This window comes from Sciurus vulgaris (genome assembly GCF_902686455.1).
Source record: "Sciurus vulgaris genome assembly, chromosome: 8".
Lineage (NCBI taxonomy): Eukaryota > Metazoa > Chordata > Mammalia > Rodentia > Sciuridae > Sciurus > Sciurus vulgaris.
The window spans coordinates 150,959,532-150,982,676 of record NC_136468.1 but is presented as its reverse complement, the minus strand read 5'-3'; the positions used below and the strand labels follow the sequence as shown (position 1 = coordinate 150,982,676).

At 55.5% G+C, this 23,145-nt stretch overlaps 1 protein-coding gene across 1 annotated transcript in view; it reads right to left on the bottom strand.

Annotated features, from left to right (window-relative positions):
• TMEM132C (transmembrane protein 132C) overlaps positions 1-19,416 on the bottom strand; it is a 272,078-nt gene extending 252,662 nt beyond the window's left edge. The window contains exon 1 of the mRNA XM_079152481.1: positions 19,138-19,416. Coding sequence (XP_079008607.1) covers positions 19,138-19,222 — 85 coding nt within the window. The 5' untranslated portion in view covers positions 19,223-19,416. The remainder of the gene's footprint in view (positions 1-19,137) is intronic.
• Positions 19,417-23,145: the final 3,729 nt, after the last annotated feature.

Sequence of the window (23,145 nt, the reverse complement as noted above, 5' to 3'; positions counted from 1 at the left end):
ATTCCCTCTTTCAGAATTGTGTATAGCATAACATTGCGTGTGGTGCTGGGCGTTGAACCAGGGTCTCATGCGAGCGCCGTGCTCTACCAGTGAGCCGCACCGCACCCTCCCCCTCAGACCTTCAGGAAGCCATTCTCCCGTCTCTCCGAGGAACACTGTTCAAAGCTACCACACGTGTGCCATCAGGAGACTCACATCACAGGGAAGAAGTGGCTCACATCAGATCTGCCAGTCCCATCCGTGCCTGGGCCCGGAGCCAGGCTCTGCCCAAGTGCATAATCTGAGATAATTTGGGGTAAAACACAAGAGGACCTTTAAACACGTTATCAGCTATGTATTTATCTTAATGTTTTGGGGAAATGCAATTAGTATGTAAAACAGCGATTTTCATGGAAATGGTTGCTCAGGGCAAAACTCAGATTAAAAGAGAAGATTCGAGATTGCAAAAAAACTGTTATTAAGTCCGTGGAAGTGCAGGTGACACTAATATATGACGAAAATCTCTGAGAATCACACGGGGCAGACTGCAAGTTAGAAACGCTGATTTAAGAATTACCAGCAATTCTCTGTCTTTGAAGACGGGGACTTTAAATCCACCTCTTGAGCAGACTTCCTTTCAGAGTCGTCTCCAAAATGCAGGGGCGGGGATGTGTTGGTGCCTTGGGCTGAACTACCCTAGTTTCTAGAGAAAACGGCGAGGTCACCATTCACCTGAGTGGAGAGAGAACGTGTTTTTCTTAGTCATTCAAGTGTACGCTGCACGCTGCAGAGGGAGGGACTCGGCAAAGATTCCTAAATCTGCGTTTCTGTTCACTCACGTCCAGAAAGGACGGCTCATCCTGGGGCTGTGCCCGGGGTGCTTGTGTGTGTGTGCATGTGTGTGCACACCTGAAGTGTTGGTGCACAGTGATGCACGCACATGTGAGTGTGCCAGGGACAGGGGCACGAGACCGTGTGGTTGCCCAGCTCCCAGGCTGGACGGGTGAGAGGGACTCTCCTGACCTGTGCACTCCGCACGTCGTCAGAGGCTCGGGGACTGGAGTGCGCCCCGTACACAGGACACGTCCACAGCAATGTCATCCCTTGCCTTTTGGAAAATCCTGTTGAGGTTCCCAGCTGGTCTCAGTTGGGCCAGGGAACTGGGAGCAGGGCCAGCTGTGCCCCACGCGTGTCTCAGGGAGACTCTGAGCAACAGAGCGTGCAACGAGGAAAGGACCCAGAACATGTCTGGACAGGACGTTGCTGGGAAGTGCGGGGGAGAGCGGAAGGAGAAGGGGCTTCCCACAAGTAGGCCTCTGGGGCCAGATTCGGGGTCTCGAGGGCAAGAGGATCCTGCAGGTGACACTAAGGCTGCTAGGCAGACGCACTGAATCCACGCTCAGTGTGCGGGAGGCACAGGTCAGCGTGAACCGAACACAACCACTATTTCCAAAAGAATGTGGGCCAAATGAAAGGACATTGTACCCCAGAACATGGGCTGTGCTCTTCCAGTGCATCAGGGAGAAGGACCAGAAATTGTCTCAGATTCAAAGACACAAAAGAGACCTCGCAGCAAAACACAGAGAGAGATCCTGCGCCAGACCCTGGACCCAGAGAGGTCTTCTTTGCTTTTGCTATAAATGACATCAGAATGAAGTTAAGGGCCAGCCATTAGACCGTGGAGATGTGGCTTTCTTTTGACCTTTGCAATAGGGTTAGGTGAGGACATGCCCCTGTTTTAGGAACTACAAAAGAAGTGGTGTGCACAGCTTACGCATAAATAGTTCAGAAAAACTGTACACGTGGAGAAACAGGCAGGCAGACCTGGGTGACGAGCACATGTTAGCACTAACACCTTGAATGCTAATTTGGGGGAATCCAGGTAAAGAGTATATGGGATTCTTTGTATTGTTTTTACAACTCTTTTGAATGTCTAAAATTATTTCCAAGTAAAGAATTTACAAAAATGTTTTGATGCAGGAGGTTCCTTGCCCACAGTGGGCAGTGGATAAAGTCTGCGGACTTCTCTATGCCTCGGGGACACTTGGCAATGTCTGGAGACACTGTGGATGCCATTATTGGGCATGCCTGTGGCATTCAGTCCTGCCCAGGACACACCCCCTGCCCAACTGCCAATGGTCCTGAGGTCGAGAAGCCCCGATGTGGACATCTAAAGAAGGGGCAAAGTTCCTTGCAGACATCAGCCACACAGCAGTGGGAAGGCACTGGGAATGAGCATGGTCAGGGGCAGCACGGTCCTGGCCACTCCTGCCCACTTCCCTTCCTCTCTCAGCTGCCCAGCTGCCGGGTTCACTGGATTTTGTTCCGGGAACACGATTTGCAGACGTCGCATTCCCTTCGGCCCCTCTGATACCAACACAACTCTTCGACGGGGAAGGGCTCTTCTCCTGACGGGCCACCTGGATTGGATGGGAACTGCAGTACACTGCTGTGACCTCATGTGAGCGTGACCAAATTAGGGTACTTCTAATGTCTCGCCCTTTCCCATGAAGCGGAGTGGTTAGCAAGAGTGGAAAGTCGGTGGTGTGTGACCCTAAGGAAACGGTGCGGGCTTCCTCCCTGAGCCTGTCATGGCTGAAGCACCGGCACATGATAAATGCACTCACATCCGAGGCCTGGATTCCACAGACCATTCCCCGCAAGAGAAACCGAGATGCTCCCCGGACTGGGGCAGAGGAGCATAGAGGAGCTTGGAAGATCTTCTCTCCAGAAAGTAGGGCACTGCTCAGAGATTAATGAGGACATGTCCAAGTCACACAGAAGTTGTCATGAAATGGCTCCCGGTGGCCAAATTTGGGATATTTCAAGCACCAAAATAAACAATAACAGCAACAGAATGTAACCCAGAGAGAACAGAACAAGTCCAGGAGCCCATTCTGTCGCAGACTCACGAGAAATATTAAAATTCTGAGGGACAGGACACTCACGTCGTCTCTAAGCATATTTTCACAAAAATATGCATTAAAATTCCAAAGGCACCTCGCAGCAGGAAGCCCGGAGGCACCTTCTCCACCAAGTGATCAAAGCGAAGCTCCTCGGTGTGGTGACACATTGAGTCCCGCGTACCCTGAGAAGGTGCAGAGAGCACAGGGCTCCAGGTCTGGGCTCCTGCAGACACTCTCCAGGCAACACCAGACACATCCGAAAAGAGAGAGGCGCGAGAGAACCAGCCTGCGTCTCCAACAGGGTCAGGGTCCTGGGATAGCGTCCTGCTTCTCCAACAGGGTCAAGGTCCTGGGATGAGCGTCCTGCTTCTCCAACAGGGTCAGGGTCCTGGGATGAGCGTCCTGCATCTCCAACAGGGTCAGGGTCCTGGGATGAGCGTCCTGCTTCTCCAACAGGGTCAGGGTCCTGGGATGAGCGTCCTGCTTCTCCAACAGGGTCAGGGTCCTGGGATGAGCGTCCTGCTTCTCCAACAGGGTCAGGGTCCTGGGATGAGCGTCCTGCATCTCCAACAGGGTCAGGGTCCTGGGATGAGCGTCCTGCATCTTCAACAGGGTCAAGGTCCTGGGATGAGCGTCCTGCTTCTCCAACAGGGTCAAGGTCCTGGGATGAGCGTCCTCCATCTCCAACAGGTTCAAGGTTCTGGGATGAGCGTCCTGCTTCTCCAACAGGTTCAAGGTCCTGGGATAGCGTCCTGTTTCTCCAACAGGGTCAAGGTCCTGGGATGAGCATCCTCCATCTCCAACAGGTTCAAGGTCCTGGGATAGCGTCCTGCTTCTCCAACAGGGTCAAGGTCCTGGGATGAGCGTTCTCCATCTCCAACAGGTTCAAGGTCCTGGGATAGCGTCCTGCTTCTCCAACAGGGTCAAGGTCCTGGAATGAGCGTCCTGCATCTCCAACAGGGTCAAGGTCCTGGAATGAGCGTCCTGCATCTCCAACAGGGTCAAGGTCCTGGGATGAGGTCCTGCTTCTCCAACAGGGCCAAGGTCCTGGGATAGCGTCCTGCATCTCCAACAGGGTCAAGGTCCTGGGATGAGCATCCTGATTCTCCAACAGGGTCAAGGTCCTGGGATGAGCATCCTGCATCTCCAACAGGGTTAAGGTCTTGGGATGAGTGTCCTGATTCTCCAACAGGGTCAAGGTCCTGGGATGAGCATCCTGCATCTCCAACAGGGTCAAGGTCCTGGGATGAGCATCCTGCATCTCCAACAGGGTTAAGGTCTTGGGATGAGTGTCCTGCTTCTCCAACAGGGTCAAGGTCCTGGGATGAGCATCCTGCATCTCCAACAGGGTCAAGGTCTTGGGATGAGCATCCTGATTCTCCAACAGGGTCAAGGTCCTGGGATGAGCATCCTGCATCTCCAACAGGGTTAAGGTCTTGGGATGAGTGTCCTGCTTCTCCAACAGGGTCAAGGTCCTGGGATGAGCATCCTGCATCTCCAACAGGTTCAAGGTCCTGGAATGAGCATCCTGCATCTTCAACAGGGTCAAGGTCCTGGGATGAGCGTCCTGCTTCTCCAACAGGGTCAAGGTCCTGGGATGAGCGTCCTCCATCTCCAACAGGTTCAAGGTTCTGGGATGAGCGTCCTGCTTCTCCAACAGGGTCAAGGTCCTGGGATGAGCGTCCTCCATCTCCAACAGGTTCAAGGTCCTGGAATGAGCATCCTGCATCTCCAACAGGGTCAAGGTCCTGGGATGAGCGTCCTGCTTCTCCAACAGGGTCAAGGTCCTGGGATGAGCGTCCTCCATCTCCAACAGGTTCAAGGTTCTGGGATGAGCGTCCTGCTTCTCCAACAGGTTCAAGGTCCTGGGATAGTGTCCTGCTTCTCCAACAGGGTCAAGGTCCTGGGATGAGCATCCTCCATCTCCAACAGGTTCAAGGTCCTGGGATAGCGTCCTGCTTCTCCAACAGGGTCAAGGTCCTGGGATGAGCGTCCTCCATCTCCAACAGGTTCAAGGTCCTGGGATAGCGTCCTGCTTCTCCAACAGGGTCAAGGTCCTGGAATGAGCGTCCTGCATCTCCAACAGGGTCAAGGTCCTGGGATGAGGTCCTGCTTCTCCAACAGGGCCAAGGTCCTGGGATAGCGTCCTGCATCTCCAACAGGGTCAAGGTCCTGGGATGAGCATCCTGCTTCTCCAACAGGGTCAAGGTCCTGGGATGAGCGTCCTCCATCTCCAACAGGTTCAAGGTCCTGGGATAGCGTCCTGCTTCTCCAACAGGGTCAAGGTCCTGGAATGAGCGTCCTCCATCTCCAACAGGGTCAAGGTCCTGGGATGAGGTCCTGCTTCTCCAACAGGGCCAAGGTCCTGGGATGAGCATCCTGCATCTTCAACAGGGTCAAGGTCCTGGGATGAGCGTCCTCCATCTCCAACAGGTTCAAGGTCCTGGGATGAGCATCCTGCATCTCCAACAGGTTCAAGGTCCTGGAATGAGCATCCTGCATCTCCACCAGGGTCAAGGTCCTGGGATGAGCGTCCTGCTTCTCCAACAGGGTCAAGGTCCTGGGATGAGCATCCTGCTTCTCCAACAGGTTCAAGGTCCTGGAATGAGCATCCTGCATCTTCAACAGGGTCAAGGTCCTGGGATGAGCGTCCTCCATCTCCAACAGGTTCAAGGTCCTGGGATGAGCATCCTGCATCTCCAACAGGGTCAAGGTCCTGGGATAGCGTCTTGCTTCTCCAACAGGGTCAAGGTCCTGGGATGAGCATCCTGCTTCTCCAACAGGGTCGGGTCCTGGGATGAGCATCCTGCATCTCCCAATATCAATGTCCCAGAGTAACCAGCCTGCGTTTCCAAGAGAATCAAGGTCCTGGAATGACCAGCCTGCATCTCCAACAGGGTCCAGGTCATGAAACTCGAGGGAAGCCTCTTATTTTAAAGAACATGAGGACTAAATGCCACATGCATTTGAACCAGATCCTTTTTTTCAGAGGAGGGCACAGGAACAACAGGAAACAGAGAATTGAGCCCGAGGACGGGTGGCAGTACTGCAGAGCCAGGAACTCCCAATTTTGACGTTGTATCCTGGCTTGGGAAGAGAATGTGAGCTGGTGGGGACACACCAAGGTTCTCAGGGCGATGAGCGGCAGCTCACCTGGTGCCCTGAGACGGTTCACGGGAGAGAAGCTCGAGGCACTTGTTCTCGAAACCTTTTAGTATGTTTGACCTGTTCCAACACTCGACCAACCACAGACATCCCACCCTCTTCCACGATGTGCAAGAGATGTTTGTGTGTGTCGCTCTCAGGAGGAAAGAGAACCCAGTGCAACAAGAAAGTCCCTCTAACGAGGGGACGGCTTATGGAAGAAATAAAAATGCCATGTGGGGTATCCAAGGACATGAGGGAGGGGACAGCACCGTCATCAGGAGAGGTAAGAGGGGTCCTGCTGTTGCGGAAGCCTGTGAGAGCTGGTGGCTTGCACAGGGGTCCCCGACTGGAGCTGCTGTCATGGGGGCAGAGACACACGGGGGCGAGCAGGGAGAGTCCAGCTCTCTCTTCCTGCCTCCCATTTCCTGCCTGGGCCCCCACTGGCCACCTCTGAGTGGAATCCAGCAGGACACAGGAACCAGAAGGTAGGGCTCGACCTCCCAGGAGCAAGCAGGACCAAGGACGTGACCGTCCAGAACAGGAGGGCTGCAGACAGGCACTGCCCACGTGGCCCTCGTCAGTCCCTCCGTGAGACCCTCAGCACAGATCCACACGCTGAGGCTGAGGGACGAGGTGGCCTGCCCTTTCCACCCAGTGGAGTAGTCCAGGTGCCTTGGGTCCACAGGACTGCCAGGCCTTATCCTCTCCTCCCGGATGGGACCTCGGGGGAGAGGCAGGGTCCTGACACGCTGGACCAGCCCCACGTGGGCCTCACCTCTACCCGTCTCTGGCGTCTTTCTCAATTTGCTTCTGCTGGGCTGAGCAGCAAGTGGTAAACGCTGTTGGACACCTTGGTCCAGGCCAGCAGGACCCTGGCTCCCTAGAAACCCTGCCACCCGCCTCCCGCCGTGCACACTAGCTCAGGTGTGCTTCCGAGGAGCAGAGACGCTGCTTGGCCCTGCGGCCCCTCCTTCCCCTTTACCTGCCTGCTCATGCTCTTGGAATCAGAGACGTGGGGATGCTGAGCCTTCTGATGGAGCTCCAAACACCCACTCCCTGTACTTGACAGCACCCTCTGTGCACGCAGCCCACCGAACTCCACCACGGCTCCCGTCCTGGAGGCTCAGAGCACACTGGCCTGTACTGACCCGGTCACGTGGTTCCAAGGAGGGCATGTGAACCAGCAAAGCCAGTGCAACGGTCTCACCTTTCCTGGGGTGCTGGAAAGGGCCATGTGACCCCTCAAGACTGTGAAGCCTGCAACCAGCAGGAGTCCCCATGTGGAACCTAAAAGTCAATCCAACACTAAAACAGGCCAAGAGAACACAGAGAAAAAGTCCAAAGTCCTGCTGTCATAATTGAACACCTGGATCAAGCCATACCTGTCACCTCACTGAGTTGCTCTTCATTATCCCCAAATACTTCTTGGACCTATGAGGAGTCCACTTTCTATTAATTCCAGCAATTCTAATGTTGAGTTGTTAAAGTCCTGATCAAAGATGTTTCCTACTATTTACGGTGGCTGGTTTTGATTCCCTTCCTGTGGCTGGTACTGGGAACCCATGATCCCCATAGGATGAATCCCTCCTATATTTCAGAGAGGAGCAGAGGAGAGTGCCACCCACCGAAGCAGAGTCAGTGACTTGAAAGCGGCTCCTTGGCCAGCGCAGTCTGCCAAGCAGGCGGAATCTGAGCATCACACGCCGCCATGAGTTTTCTCACTTCAGATTCTAAGACAGACAGTGCTGTAGAGTGAGGGTCAGAGAGAGCATGGCCAGACCAGGCGGTGGCTCCCTGGGACTCCCCGCCCACCAGCTCTACCTCTCCCCCTCTGAGCTGTTGGGAAGTGCCCTCGGGAGGAGAGAGGACGCAGGAGGAGGAGAGAGGACACAGGAGGGTAGAGGACGCAGGAGGAGGAGAGAGGACGCAGGAGGAGAGAGGACGCAGGAGGAGGAGGGAGGACGCAGGAGGGGAGAGGACGCAGGAGGGGAGAGGACACAGGAGGAGAGAGGACGCAGGAAGAGGAGAGAGGACGCAGGAGGGGAGAGGACGCAGGAGGAGGAGGGAGGACGCAGGAGAGGAGAGGACGCAGGAGAGAGGACGCAGGAGGAGGAGGGAGGACGCAGGAGGGGAGAGGACACAGGAGGAGAGAGGACGCAGGAGGGGAGAGGACGCAGGAGGAGGAGAGGACGCAGGAGGAGGAGAGAGGACGCAGGAGGGGAGAGGACGCAGGAGGAGGAGGGAGGATGCAGGAGGAGGAGAGGACGCAGGAGGAGAGAGGACGCAGGAGGGGAGAGGACGCAGGAGGAGGAGAGGACGCAGGAGGAGGAGAGAACGCAGGAGGAGGAGAGGACGCAGGAGGAGGGAGGACGCAGGAGGGGAGAGGACACAGGAGGAGAGAGGACGCAGGAGGAGAGAGGACGCAGGAGGAGGAGGGAGGACATAGGAGGGGAGAGGACGCAGGACGCAGGAGGGGAGAGGACGCAGGAGGAGGAGAGGACGCAGGAGGGGAGAGGACGCAGGAGGAGGAGGGAGGACATAGGAGGGGAGAGGACGCAGGAGGGGAGAGGACGCAGGAGGAGGAGAGGACGCAGGAGGGGAGAGGACGCAGGAGGAGGAGGGAGGACATAGGAGGGGAGAGGACGCAGGACGCAGGAGGGGAGAGGACGCAGGAGGAGGAGAGGACGCAGGAGGGGAGAGGACGCAGGAGGAGGAGGGAGGACATAGGAGGGGAGAGGACGCAGGAGGAGGAGAGGACGCAGGAGGGGAGAGGACGCAGGAGGAGGAGGGAGGACATAGGAGGAGGAGAGGACGCAGGAGGGGAGAGGACGCAGGAGGAGGAGAGGACGCAGGAGGGGAGAGGACGCAGGAGGAGGAGGGAGGACATAGGAGGGGAGAGGATGCAGGACGCAGGAGGGGAGAGGACGCAGGAGGAGGAGAGGACGCAGGAGGGGAGAGGACGCAGGAGGAGGAGGGAGGACATAGGAGGGGAGAGGACGCAGGAGGAGGAGGGAGGACATAGGAGGAGGAGAGGACGCAGGAGGGGAGAGGACGCAGGAGGAGGAGAGGACGCAGGAGGAGGAGAGGATGCAGGAGGAGGAGGGAGGACATAGGAGGGGAGAGGACGCAGGACGCAGGAGGGGAGAGGACGCAGGAGGAGGAGAGGACGCAGGAGGGGAGAGGACGCAGGAGGAGGAGGGAGGACATAGGAGGGGAGAGGACGCAGGAGGGGAGAGGACGCAGGAGGAGGAGAGGACGCAGGAAGGAGGGACGGTGAGCCCCTCCCCACTCCTCCACGGGCAGCGAGGGCTTCCCTGGGGCCAGGACGGGCTGGTGAGCAAAACAGGTGGGACCCGAGGTGAGTCGGGAGAGGGATCTCTGCTCAGGGAGCTTGATCCTGGGGAGGGGAGAGCCTTTACCAGTGGGACGAATCCTGGGTTCCCAGGGGCGAGACGCAGGAGGGCAGAGGTCCCCGAGGTGAGGACTGCGAGCCGCAGGCAGGAGGCCTCACAGGGACGGGCCTTGGAGTAGGGACCAGAGAAGCTGGGACGTCCACCGGACTGCATGGAGCTTGTCCCTGGGGCAGGTGCCACAGAAGCCCTGTGAGGGCCACAGCCGGCCCAGAGGAGAGAGCAGAGCAGAGCGGGTACAAAGGGGTCAGAGGGCCCAGGCGGTCAGACAACATGCAGCACCTGCGCCCCGTGTGTCTGCAGCCTCGGGAGGGTCTGGCAGAGGCAGAGTGGCTGAGCACCGGAGTGGGAAGTCGGGCAGGGGTCCCAGAGCCAGCCTGCAGCTGCTGTCTGCTGAGGAGTCAGGAATTCCGTCTCTGCCTCAGCTTTCGGAAGGAAGTAAGGCCCGCTCTGGGGATCGGCAGAGGCTGGTAAAGCCACCACAGGGAGGCCTGCCAGAGTGTGCCTGGAGGGCCAGAGGCCACCGCACAGCGGAGAAGCACCTCCCTGCCTGGGACTGAGCTCCAAGGGCCCCGAAGAAAGGGCCACGTGGCGACGTAGCAGCAGGAAGGAGAGACTCAGCGGCCACAGCAGAACCCACGTGGAGGCGGCCCAGGACAGCGGCAGGAGGAAGGCCTCCGAGCTGGTGCAGCCCAGGGTGAAGGCACTTGCGTGGAGGGCCGCAGCCAGCAAGGACTGCCACAGGGCCTGGTCCAAGGTCGCTGCTGGACAGGTGGGGGAACACATGGTGAGCAGGCAGAGAGCAGGGGAGGCGCTCCTGGGCCTGAGCTACTGGGCGGACGCGGCACCCAGGTGGAGACAGGAGAAAGGGGTGGCCTCCAAGCCTGGGCAGTCCGCAAAGCCTCTGGCTCCCTGGGCCGTGCTCCTTGCTTGGCGGGATCCGGTCTCGCCCGCCCTGTGTCTCTTCCTTCCTGTCCATGGCGCCCCGTCTTTGGACATCATGGTGCTTCGCACTCTCTGCCCCAGTGACTGGGATGGAAATGACCTCACCTGTGGGTTCCCAGAATAGGTATGTCCCAGACCTGCCCAACCAGGGAGTCCCGCCGCCTGTAGTCACAGTGACTGGCTCGGGAGGGCCACTCTGGAGGGCCAGGAGATTCGACTCTGCGACCTCTACCTTCATTTGGGATGTGGTTCTCCTTTGGTTGGCTATGCTGCGTGGAAAGAGTATAAGACTGGGGCAAGCTGCTGGTGATAACGATGGACACCTTGAAATGAAGCCAGTGCGGAGGGCAGGGAGGAGCCTAGGGAGGAGAGGAGCAGCCCCCGTGACCCTGCATGACTCCTGGATCCAGCCGTGTCTGAAGCCCACACATACGTCTCAGTTACCCCATGCTGAAGAAGTTTATTTTTCATTTTGGTTTTGATACGGTTTGCTTAAGCTAGGTTCTTTTTCACATTTTCAGTTAAAGGAGTCAGGACTTACAGGACTAAATTTGGTGCACATTCCAAGAACATTTCTATCAGGCAAGGAGGGGGAAGATTGGCCCCGGTGCCTCGAACACAACCTCATTGTGTCCAGTGGAAACAAAAGCAGGTTGACAGCGTGGACCCTGTTTACAGGGCGGAGGCTGCGCGAGGCTTCCTGGTTTTCTTTTTTGTTACAGTGTGATGAGGGTTTTTGTTTTTGCTATTTTGTTTGTTCTTGAAACAAACAAAGCAAAACATCACTAAGCAGTAGCTCCATAAGACAGACACTAGCTGTTAGTTGTGCGTGTGTGTGTGCGTTTGTCCTTAAAGTCCCTTTATTTTGAAAATGCAAGAATCCCTAGTACCTCCCATGCCCACTAATGGACCTCCACGTGCCAAAGCGGGCAAGGTAACACCCACATCTCTACAGCGTCAGCCCTCCGAGACGGCGAGGGAGCAACAGCAAACAGCACCGTGATCAAGGGCCAGAGGGACCAGCTGAGCAAGAAAAACGCAGAGTCGATTGCAGAGCTGGGGGGAGACTCAGGAGCTGCTCTGGGTGTTGGGGGGACTCTGGGAGCCCAGGGGAGGGTGCTGGAGAGAGCATCCAGAGCCCGGCCCGAGGCCAGGCCCAGGCAGCCGCAGAGGAGCACCTGGCGCTCCGCCTAGGCCTGCACCCAGCGGACCGTCGTACTGGCCCAGCGTCGCTGTTCCCGGCCTGGCCAAGCGTGCCGTTCAGCGGGTTGGTGACACGGTTCCCAGTCACGTCAACACCTCTGCGGCGTCCACCGTGCTGACGGCGCGCTGCTTCTGCACCTGCTGAGTGTCACCGCGCCCCCGATGCGTCCCCTCTAAACCCGTGAGTGTGCCTGGCTTAGACAGAAGGTCCTGGCAGGTGTCACTAGGGTCAGGATCTCAAAAAGGGTCATCCCGGAGGACAGAGGGCTCACATACAGTGACGAGTGTCCTTAAAAGACAGAAGGGAGGGACACACGCACAAGACAGGCTGGAGAGGGGCAGCCCGAAGCCAAGGACCCCAGGAGCCGCGGGAGCTGGAGAGGCAGAGGAGATCCTCCCTGGAGACCGGAGGCCACGCGGCCTGCCGATGTCTTGAGTGGGGACTTCACTGTATTACGCGGCCCCGTCTGTGGGACTGTAGGGGGCACAAGCCACCATCGCACTGTTCTCAAGGGTCCTACAGAGAAGCTGCCATTGACCTGTGGAAGAGCAACGCGCTCAGAAGAGCTGCCCTCCACTGCCAGGCCCACGCACGCGCCAGGCCCGGAGCCGCGGGCAGGCGTCAGAGGCTGCATCCAGCAACCGGCCCTCGCTTGCTACGAGGGCTTCTCTTCCTCCCAGGAGGACTTCTCTCCCCTTGAGTAGGAAACGTGGGGGCTTTCCCCCGGCTGCCGCAGCCCCTCTAGATGGAGGTGGGCCTCTGCCAGCGGTCACCTCCCGATGCACCAGCCTCTGGTGGGCCTCTGCCAGTGGTCACATCCCGATGCACCGTAGCAGCGCTCCCAGATCTTCAGAAGGAGACTCGCGTGCACCCTCCCCTCACCCACCTCCTCCACCGCTAGCAAGGCCCTGATTTGGCCACTTTGGGGCAGGGTCTGCGGTCAGGAGTTTTTTAAAATTCCCCAGATGCTTCTGAAGTTCCGCCGAGGTTGTGGGCTTCCCTCTCTTGGGAATCTAAACTCGGAGCATAAAGACAGAAAGGAAGAAAATGACTGACGCCCTGCATCTGCACAGGGTGCCCTGCATCCATGCGGGGAACCCTGCTTCCAAACGGGGTGCCCTGCAGCAGGCAGACACACAGCCCCTCAAGCAGACAGCTTCTCCTCTCAGGAAGCCCGGCCCTCGGGCTCTCTGTGCAATCAGAGGTCCCAGTCAAAACGCACTTGCTTCTCAGGTGGTCCTCAGACGTTTCTGCCACTAAAAACCAAGACTTCTGACCTATTCCCCCAGGAACTGGCAGAACAGAGGCTCAAAATGAGGTTTCTGCTCCTATGACACAGACTGTGGTCCCCCATTAATCCACGAGCGAACCCTCACGGCGCTGCTGCTGAACACGCCAAGGTGTTGAGAGAGAGAGATCTGCCATGCCCAGCCTGGGGGCAGCTCTAGGAAGCCAGCCATCCGCAAATATGTCGCTGACGGGCCAAACGCTCCTCTGACAGCATTGATCAAAGAAAGTGTGCGCACGGCAGAGGAGGAGGAGGTACCCCAGGGGAGAGGGGCTGGAACTCTCGGTGTTGGAGGCTTTGCTAACTCAGAGGACAGCTGGGGTGCACGTCACCTGCAGTCTGTCCTTGAAGGCAGCAACTTCTCAATCCCTAGGATACATAAACAAGAGAACCCCCCCTATGCAGGTAGGAGAAAATAAATCCCATGGGGAAAACGGTTTCAAGGATATCAGATGTGCCCACTCAGAAATAAGTGCAAGCCAATTAAACGTGATTTTCATTTTTTGAATTATGGACAAATAATCTCTAGTTGACAATTCTCTTAGCCACACCTATGTGTGTGTGCTGGAAAATAATTATATGAACAGGAAAAAAGCATGGGGAATATACTCTTTCAAGGTTCCCAAGCATAACATAACTTGAATATAACCTTTGATTAATTAAAGATGCACTTTGTGAACCTTAGGGCAATGACTAAAACTTAAAAAGAAGTCTAACTAATGAGCCAATACTAGAGATAAATGGAATCACAAAAATACCTAATCCACAATCAGGCAGAAGAGGAGGGGCAAAGAATAAAGAACAGATGGAACATGAAGAAAGCTGTGAGCCAAATGCTGGCTCTTAATTTAAGTCTATGGATAATCACATTAAATATAAATGGTCCAAACATAATGATTAAAAGACAAAGACCGTCAGACTGAAGGAACAAGGGAAGCCCAACTGGCTGTTCTCTGCAAAGGTCGACACTAAACATAAAAGCAAAAAGAAGGAACCGAACACTGATCAAAAGAAAGCCAAGGTGGTACCTTAATATCAGATGAAATGGACTTCGGAGCAAGGAATACGTCCAAGAATAAAGAGAGGCATTACGTCATGATAATGGATGTGATTCAACAAAAGGACATAATAATGCAGAGTGTACAGTGCTTAAAAATAAAGCAAAAGTTGGCACAATAAAATTAAAATAGACTGTGCCACAACTCAGAGATTTTACTATTCTTCTCTCAGTAACCAACAGAACACACATATCAATTGGAATATATAGAATCCTTTTGACCTTGAGTTAGGCAAAGACAGCTTAGATGTAACACACACACACACACACACACACAAAACACAATCATTTAGAGAAAACATCAATAAACTTGCTTCATTAAAATTTAAAATCTCTGCTCTTCCAGGGACACACAATGGGAAAAAATGTCTGTAAAACACAATCTGATGAAGGTCTTGCATCTATAATATATAAAGTACCCTCAAAGATCAATAATAAAATAAAGAACGAATAAAATATGGGCACAATATTTGAAAAAGACATTTCACCAAAGACATAATAAGAATGGCAATTAAACACAAGCAAGAATATTCACCATTGTCATGAGAATGAAATTAAAATCTCAATGAAATACCTGCTGCTGACCTTACCAAAATCAAACAAAACAAAATGATAATATCAAGTGCTGCTGAAGATACAAAACAGCTGGAACATTTATCCATAGCTGGTGCAAATGAAAAACATTAAAACCACGTTTTAAAATGAGTTTGCAGTGCAATCACCAAACTGCCTAGAAATTCCAAGAGAAATGAAAACATGTTTACATAAAAACCTGTTGGTGAACGTTTACAGCAAGTTTTCTCATAATCATCAAGATTGTGAGATAATCCAAATGCCCTTTCACTGGGGAATTAATAAGCAACTGTCATGAGTCTGCAGAGTCTTGGCAGGCATCCCACACATGACCAATGACCATCACCAGACACCCAAGTGCACGGGACTCGTCAGCACCAGAAAGGAGCAGGCTCTGGACAAAGGAAGATCTCAAATGCTCTGTGCAGTGGAGGGACGGCAGACTTGGAAGCTGCCTGCCACGTGACTCCCTTTTTTGGTGCCATGGACAAGGCAAAAGACCTGGGGCAAAAACAGATGGGGCTTGCTGGGTACTGAGGTGGAGGAGGGAGGTGGCTACCCAGGGGCAGAGGAGATTCTGAGGCTGATGGAAATGTGTTGCAATGTTTACACTCTGCACAATGGACATTTGTCAAAACTTACTTGAAAGGGTGAATTTTACTGTATGCAGTCACACCTCAAAAAATCCAGCTTTTAAACAAAGTAGATTGTAGTAAAAACATCTGTCAGACGTTCCTTTTATTCCATTGTTCCATAATACTCCCCTTTGCTCCAAGTAATACAGCAAGGATCCATTTTTATTAACCTTGCTCTCAGGACTGCGGATGCATGCAGCACCTAACATGTCCAAAGACTTTCTTTCCACCTGTGCTCTGACAGGTGCTAGCTGGTCAAATAATTGAAAGTTTAGGCTCTGCCCTGCCTGAATCTGGCCACCCTCGTGATCAAGCTTAGTGGGTCCTGAGGACCAGGAAGGTGAGTCGGGGGAGAGAAGACTGTGTAGGCACCCTCAGAGGGGCACGTACCTGCTCACACTCGCAAAAGGAGCCACGTGGGAATGTGTGCCCAGGCCAGGGATGACAGGGTACCCGCACTTTCAAGGAAATCTGAAATTTCTGATTATTTTTTCAGAACGAAGGTCATTTATGTGACCACCTTTGTAGATGCAAAGGAGTATCTGATAAGAGTTTGCATGCAACGTCAAGTACACTAAGAATACAATCTTTTTATTGACACATAACAAATTGCAAAGAGTTATAGAGCGCAACACGATGCTCTGATATGTGGACACGCGTGGAAATCCTGATCTTTAGGCGTGACTTCCTCTGTTTCCAGATGTTGGGAGCCTATTCGGTGTTTGCAAACACTGTGTGGACAAAAATGGCATTGTCAGCAGGCTCCAGATCCTGCAGGCACTGGTTGGGGATTAGGGTGAGAGAAGAGATGGAGGACATGGCCGAGCCTGACAGTTTATCAGATCTGCTTCCAAGAAGACCAGATAACCCTAGGACCTAGATACCCCTATGGAGTGTCGCTGCGAGGGTCGGGAAGAGAGGGAAGGGGGAAACACATGAGCCTCTGTGCTCGATGTCCTGAGCACAGGTGTGTCCAGCGAGGCAGGGCAAGACGAGTTCATTCCCTGGTGTCAGCCAGACCCTGGGCGAGCTGAGAAGGACCTCCCACCGCGGGGACCTGCTCATCCTCATACCTGCCACGGGGGCCCAGATCCCTTCTCAGAAACCCCGAATTCCCTAAGTGCTGACAAAGCCAGGGTCGGGCTGGCAGCTGGCCTTTAATCCACTGGACAGCCAATGCTGAAGTGAAGCTCTGCGGGGCCTCTGCCTGCCCCGATGACAGGAAGACTCCTGTTCCCTGCAGTCACCAACATGTGCCTCGCAGGGAAGGTGCCCCTGCAGACCGCGGCACCGGAAGGCGTCTGCGAGCAATGTGTGGCCTGTGTCTCCACTCTCTACCTTCTCAGCCAAATATTTCAGTTGTCCTAGCTCTTGAAACACTTCTGGACACCAGACTTCAGAAAACAGACTGTGGTCCCACGTAACCTTGACAGGGCCCCTATGTGACCAACAGCCATCACAGAAATTCCGAGTACACCCCAGCCCACACCACCCTTCCACCTGCTTTGTAGGGCCCCAGGTATTAACCCCCACCCCAGCTCAAGGGTACTTCGCCCCCAGTAGCTCGGTCTTAACTCTTAGGAAGAGATTTCCTTCTTTCGATACTGTCCTAATTATGGAAGCTTCCAAGAACAACTATATGTTTTCTGAACCCTGACAAACTGCAAAGCTTCTAAATCCACAGTCGAAAATAAACATATAGTTGCTATTGAACATTGATCAGTGGTCTCAAGGATTCCAGAATTCAGCAAGTAGGTCCTCACAAAGAAAGACTCGGAGGTGGGTGGTGGTGGTGGTTGTTATTATTATTGTCATTATTTACAATAGCACATATTTAAAGAAGGCTCAGGAAACGTTCCTTTCTATTCCTTATGGAGACAGTGTGGAGGAATCGGGAAGGGGGAGTGAACCACTGCTTTCGATCCTGAGACGTGAACTGCACTGTTGCAGAAGAGGAGCTACAGACCCTTGCGCACCTCACACCATGCACACGCCGTGAAAGAGCAGACAGGGGAGAAGCCTACCACCACCACCGAGGCAGCACCCAGCGCGCTCAGGGTGGCTTTGCCCTTGGGTGGGCTTCCCTGGCACATGCCGTTCACCACCCCACCCCCACCCATCTGCTGCTGGTCCTGCTTTGCTTTCCCACTAAATGACTGCTCCTAACGCTGCCACATGAACGGCAGGAGCAGTCACTGCTCCACATCAAAAGTGAAATCCTGTGGAAGGTACACACCCTCACCAAGAATGACAGCTTCGATTAGAAAAAGCCCACCATTTGCTTTAAAAACACAACTGCAGTCCTCACCTGATTAAGTCCTCTCAAGGACTTAGGGAAGAAGAGGGAAAGAGGGAGGGTTCTGCCCTGGCTCAACCCAGTGGGACACGGCTGTCCACAAAGCCCTATCATTAGACCTCCGGGAGGAATACGGAGAAGGCACTTCAGATGGCCACTTTACATTTGGGGAAACTGAGTCCTAGAAAGGCAGGGACCCAGAGCTAACAGCAGAATTCAAGGCGGGCTTCTGGGTGTTGGCCCCTGCAAATAAAACAGAAAAGCGCCCCTCCCCCCACGCCCTTGGGCGCGCACCACTGTGTTCACCTGGGGCAACCTGCAGAAAGGGTGACCACACAAAACCGAACGCGCTAGTCCGCGGTTCTGGGAAACTGTCCCCTCAAGGAAAGCAGCTTTCTCTGGAATTCCAGACGGTGCAGTTGAGTAATGACTTTTGAAAAGCAAACCCTGCTTTTTAACATCAATTGGCAAGTTGTCTCTACCAATGCATTTCCAGCCCAGCCCCAGAGCGCTGGGCGGGAGAGTTCTGGTCTGCGTTGGGGCGGATTTGAGGTTGCTCTTCCCAGCGCCGGAGCCAGCTCCTGGGGCCCTCCCCGCCGCGCTGCGCGAAGGCGCAGGGCACACTTGTGCACACCGCAGTTAACCAAATGGACCCGAGACCCTCGCCAGAGCGCGGGCGGCAGGAAGTGCAGTGTCCTCTCCCCGCTCCCAGACCGCACCCCGGGATTCCTCAGCTGCTGAGGGCGCAGTCGCTGTCCCCGCGGGGAAGGCGCCTCGGGCCAGCTGCTCCTGCGGCTCCGCTTGGGACCGCCTCTCGCTGCCCCGCCAGGCCCGCCGCCCCGGCGGCCACGGTCCCCACATGCGAATAATATGGTTGTGATTATAGCAATAGCTACCTTTTGTGAGCCCTTCAGCCGCCCTACCTTGGCTCATTTGCACAAATCTGGAAGACCTGTGGCAGTCATCATCCCTATCGCCCCGAGGAGGAGGGGACTGAGGTGAAAGCCCTCCGGGGACAGAACTGCTGGGGAGCCAGCCCGGGCCGGCGAGAAGCGCACCCGTTCCCCCACACGCGCGCTCCGAAGCCATACCAGGCCTAATTTGGGGTGCCTGGAGAGAGTCCCGGGTTTCTGCCAAGCTGGTGCCCCGGTGAGCCGCGCGATGAGTATGCGTCCCCTGGTGAGGCAGCGTGGTGGGTTCTAGGGACTCGGGGGTTGCGGAAAGGGGTTGCGGAAAGGGACTGGATCCCCAGTCCCACTGTCTGAGCTGAGGATGGGCCTCACGCGATTGAGAGGAAGGGGGTCAAAGGACTGGGCTCCCCTCTCAAGCAACCCAGCACCACAATGTGACTGCTGGGGCCGGAGGTTGGTCCCCGCGGGACTCAGGGATGGGGGACACGTTTAAAGTGCCCCCTAGTCACGCCCCCTCCCGACCCCGAGGCAGCACTGGGTCTGGGGGTCTGGGTAGTGGATTTGGAGCTCCAAGACCAGCCTAACTTGCCCCAGCCCTGGCGCCCAACTGAATCCACCATTCTAGGGAAGGGGCTGCTCTGCGCTCCGCGGAGGGCTCTTGGTGGGACCGGTGCCCTTGCCAAGGACCCCCCTGCACCCCATGTTTAGGCTCCCCTCGTCCGGTGTTCCCCGGGGCCCCGGGGAACTTCGCGGTGGCCGGTGCGGTCGACTCCCGCCTTGCCTTACCTTTGCCGAGCAGCGCGCTCAGCACCAGGCTCAGCGCCCCGCACAGCGGCGCCGCCGGCCCGGGGGCCGCGCCCTCGGAGCGCATCCTGCTCGCTGCCGCTCACGCCGCCCGCTGCCAGCCCGGGGCGCAGCGCCCGCCCGCGGCCCCCGCCGGCTGCCCCATGCCGGGGGCCACCCCGGCAGCAGCGGTGTCCGTCCGGCTGCTTCTCGGCGTCCGCGCCGCGGCGCTCCGGCTTCCGCGGCTGCTTGCGCTCCGGCCGGGACAACTTTTCTCCAGCAGCCGCCGCAGCCGCCGCCGCTGCCCGGCGGGGTCCGCCCCACGGTCCCGCCCACCTCCGCCCCCGCCACCCTGGCCCAGGCCCCGCCCACCAGGCCCCCACCCCCACCCCCACCCCGCCCGCTGCCTGTGATGAATGGAGGGGGCGGGGGGCGGCGGAGCGGGGACCGGGAGCGCGCCTGCGGGTGGGGAGGGCCCCGGAGGCGGGGAAAGCCAGCCGAGAGCCGGAGGGCAGGGGGCGGCTCCGGCACGGTGCAGCGCCGGGTTTGCAGCCGCTGGCCTTCGTGCGGAGTCCTGCCCAGGTACCCTCCACGCAGGATGGAGCTGGACCCTGCGGTCGCCGCCTCCTGTGCTCACTGCGGGGCTCGGTGGTCGTCACACCCCATCCTCAACTTCAGATCGTTCTGCGCTTTAGCTCTGAGACCTGGGGACATCTGAATTTAGAAGTCACATGCGGCTGCCGAGGAAGATCTCCCAGACAGATTATTTAGTGGGAAAAGCAACGTGCAGGGCAGGGACTCGGATGGCCACAGATGCGCGTACGTGTGGATGTGTGCGTTGTGCGTGGAGAGCACAAGACGCCCGCAGTCTCTGGAAGGGGCACGGGGACGCAGGGACCAAAGGAAGGCTCATTTTTCACTACATATCCTTTCATGCCGCTGGGTCTGCCCATCGCACCGCATGTGTTTTTTATTAACTATTCAGAGAAAACAAAACAAAACCAGCTCCCCGCCACCGCACACGCACACCCAGGCTTGCTCTGCACTACCCGTTTCCCTGCGGAGTCCTCCCCACCGCTTCCTGACCTGCTCGCTCCTCTCGGCTTTTCTCAGCCTCCCCTCCCGCGCCTCGCGGGACCCAGGAGCAGTCTCTGCTCGGTTACCGGCGCTGGGGCTTCATCCTCCACGCAGGGGTCCGAGCAACGTGAGGGCGGGACCCCGGCTCCCCCTGGTGTCTAGGAGCGAAGGCGGTGGTTTCTGAGCCTGGAAACCTCGCCCAGCCCTGCACCAGCCAGTTCCCCCTCCCGCCCGGGTGGTCCCCACCTGCCCTGGGCTCCTGGCTGTCACCCTAGGCGGGCTCAGACCAACCTCAAAAGGAAGGCTGACTGGGTTATGTTTCACCAGCCTCAAGGAAAGAATTTTGAAATAAAAGGAAAAAAGTCCTTGATTTATAGAGGAGAAACGCAAGTGAAGGGTCCCTCAACTCAGCTTCGAGGAGATGTGAGCCTGATAGGAGGAGAAATTGGGGGTGGGGCCCCCCAATTTCTCCGGAGCATCCCCCAGCTCTGGAGCCCTCTCCCAGCTGGGGGTGGGGTGCAGGGTGGCCAGGGATTATACTGCCCAGGCTGCAGGAAGATGCTTCATTGTCTTTCTGGCTTGGGGAACTGGCTGCTGGAAAACCAGCCAGGTCCAAAAGGTCGGTTCTCACAGGCCTGGGGAGTAGTGACTTCTTATTTTAAGTGGATTATGCTGGTAATTGCCGAAATCACTGCCCAGCTGGTGTAGACACCTGGCTGGGGAATAGTCATGGAGTAGATGTGGGCTCCTAAAATGGAAGGCACATTTTCTTCTCTTTCTTTTTTCTTTTTAGTCTGGAAGTCACTGGAGAATAAATATTTTTCATTTAAATGTTTCTAGCCTCCCGCCATTAGGGAGAAATACAACATCTCCCATTATTTCTGAAGGAGGGATTGGAATCTGCTTTATCCTCTCTCCCTCCTATCCCATAATAAGAACAAAAAATAGAAGCCCGGGATGGGCTCTCCACTTCCTGCTCTTCCTTACAGACTCATAAATTGCCCCTCCTCTCCATGCTGGCTCTTTCCTTTTGGCACCGAACATCACTCTTCTTGTGCAAAGCCAGATGTGGTCCCTGGACTCAGGACTCCACCGTGCAAATAATCAAAACAAGAGGAAATCGAACCAACTACAGCACAATACATAGCAACTCAAAATGAGGGGGAAATAAAAAAGAGAAGAGGACCTTCAATCTGGTAAACGCACCTTACTGTGTGGCCATTCTGCTTTGTGACTAAGCCCTGCACACGCTTCCCAGCATCCAGAAGCTGTCTTCCTGGTCCCTCCAGGAAGTCTAGGAAATGGGGAGCGTCCCCTCTGCAAGTCTAACTGTAAGACCTCATTGAGTTTATCATGCACTCTTCTAAAAATCAGTCAAACAAAATACAAATCCAGCAAATCAGAGGGATGAGTTGGTCATTTATCCTTGCTAGGTAAATCCACAGAAATGGAGGTGTGAACTTAGAGGCTCACGGACTAATAAAGTTTCCTGTGTTTATTTTTTTTTAAGTTGTATATTATTTAACCTCAAAATCATTAATTCCTTAAATTACTTCCAGATGCTTTTCTGAATTTCATAAGGAACATCAGAGACCTCTAATCTCCTCAAAGGCTATGGCAAACTCCCCGCAGGCTGTGGGCACATGGAGGCCATTAGCATGATTTATAGGAGAGGAGAGTTATTGGAAAGAGGAAACCTGTTGCTTCCACATGTGCTGGGTTCCTTCCTAAGTCAAAGAGGCAATTTCAGATTTTTTTTGTTGTTGTTCGTGTTTAAATTCCAAATTGTTAATACTGTATAAAATGAAAGACAGAACTTGCTCATTTGGCTCAGGAATTCCTTACCCTGTCTGCCTCCGGGCAGGAGACCTGCGCATAATGAAGGACTGAATACAAGGAATCAGGGGCTCCATGTTGGCCTCATCCAACAACCATGGTCATCCTGCAAATTCAAGAGCAAGGTCTGACTCTGCTGCTTCCTACTAGAGGTAAAAGCAAGGAAGGAAGGAACCTAAAGAAAGTTCGAGGCCTGGTGCCCACTTCACCTGGTAGCAGCTCTCCTGGGGAACACTGGTTTTTGCCCTTGGACAGTTCATTCATTCACTCAACAACCGTTTGTCCCCGTCTTACCATTTGTCAGCCCAGATTCCAGGGTGAAAAAAAACGCAGGTCCTACGTTCATAGACCATGCGTTCTAGCAGAGGGGATGGGCTCTCCAGAAATAGCTAAGTCAACCTGTCCCCAAAGACAGTGGCATGTGATATGAATAACCCTAAAGCAGCTGAGGGGGAAGTTTGTTTGCGGTGCACCTTTAGGGCCTGCGGGAGAAGGAAGGCCGAGCTTCTCACTGAGAACCAGCAGTGACAGGCCAGGTGGGGAGCTGGAGGCCTCGCTCTCCTCTTGGGAGGTCTGCTAAGGTCGCCTGTGGCACGTCGCCTGTGGCAGGTGGCAGGGAAGCCCAGAGTCCAAGCAAGAGCTCCTGTGGGCCCCCAGGAGTCCTGGGCAGAGAGCAGAGTGGTGACGCAAGCTGAAGGGGGTACCGTGGGGCTTGCTGATGGTCGCGGGATCCTGGGAGGGGGGGAAGAGTACCGGGCCACTGGGTCTCTGAGGTGCCCTTCATGGAGGCAGGAAGGCTGGAGTGGTAAGCGGCCTCGGGAGCGTTGGTACCGTGTCCTCAACTGGGCGGGTGTGGCTGCTGGAATGTGGCAGCAAAGGCACTTACATTCAGCCCTCGGAAGCAGCAGAGCCAGGCCAGGGCCACCAACCCAACCCAGCACCAAACTGGGTTTGGCCTCAGTGTGAACCGTAGCCATCTGCTCTCTCTCTGAGCAGACCCCAGAGCCTCGGTCTGGCCCAGGTGGGAGTGGGGTGTAGGACGTACCCTTCCTCCTCCCCACTGCACATGATGGGTGTCCCTCCCTTGGCACCAACAAG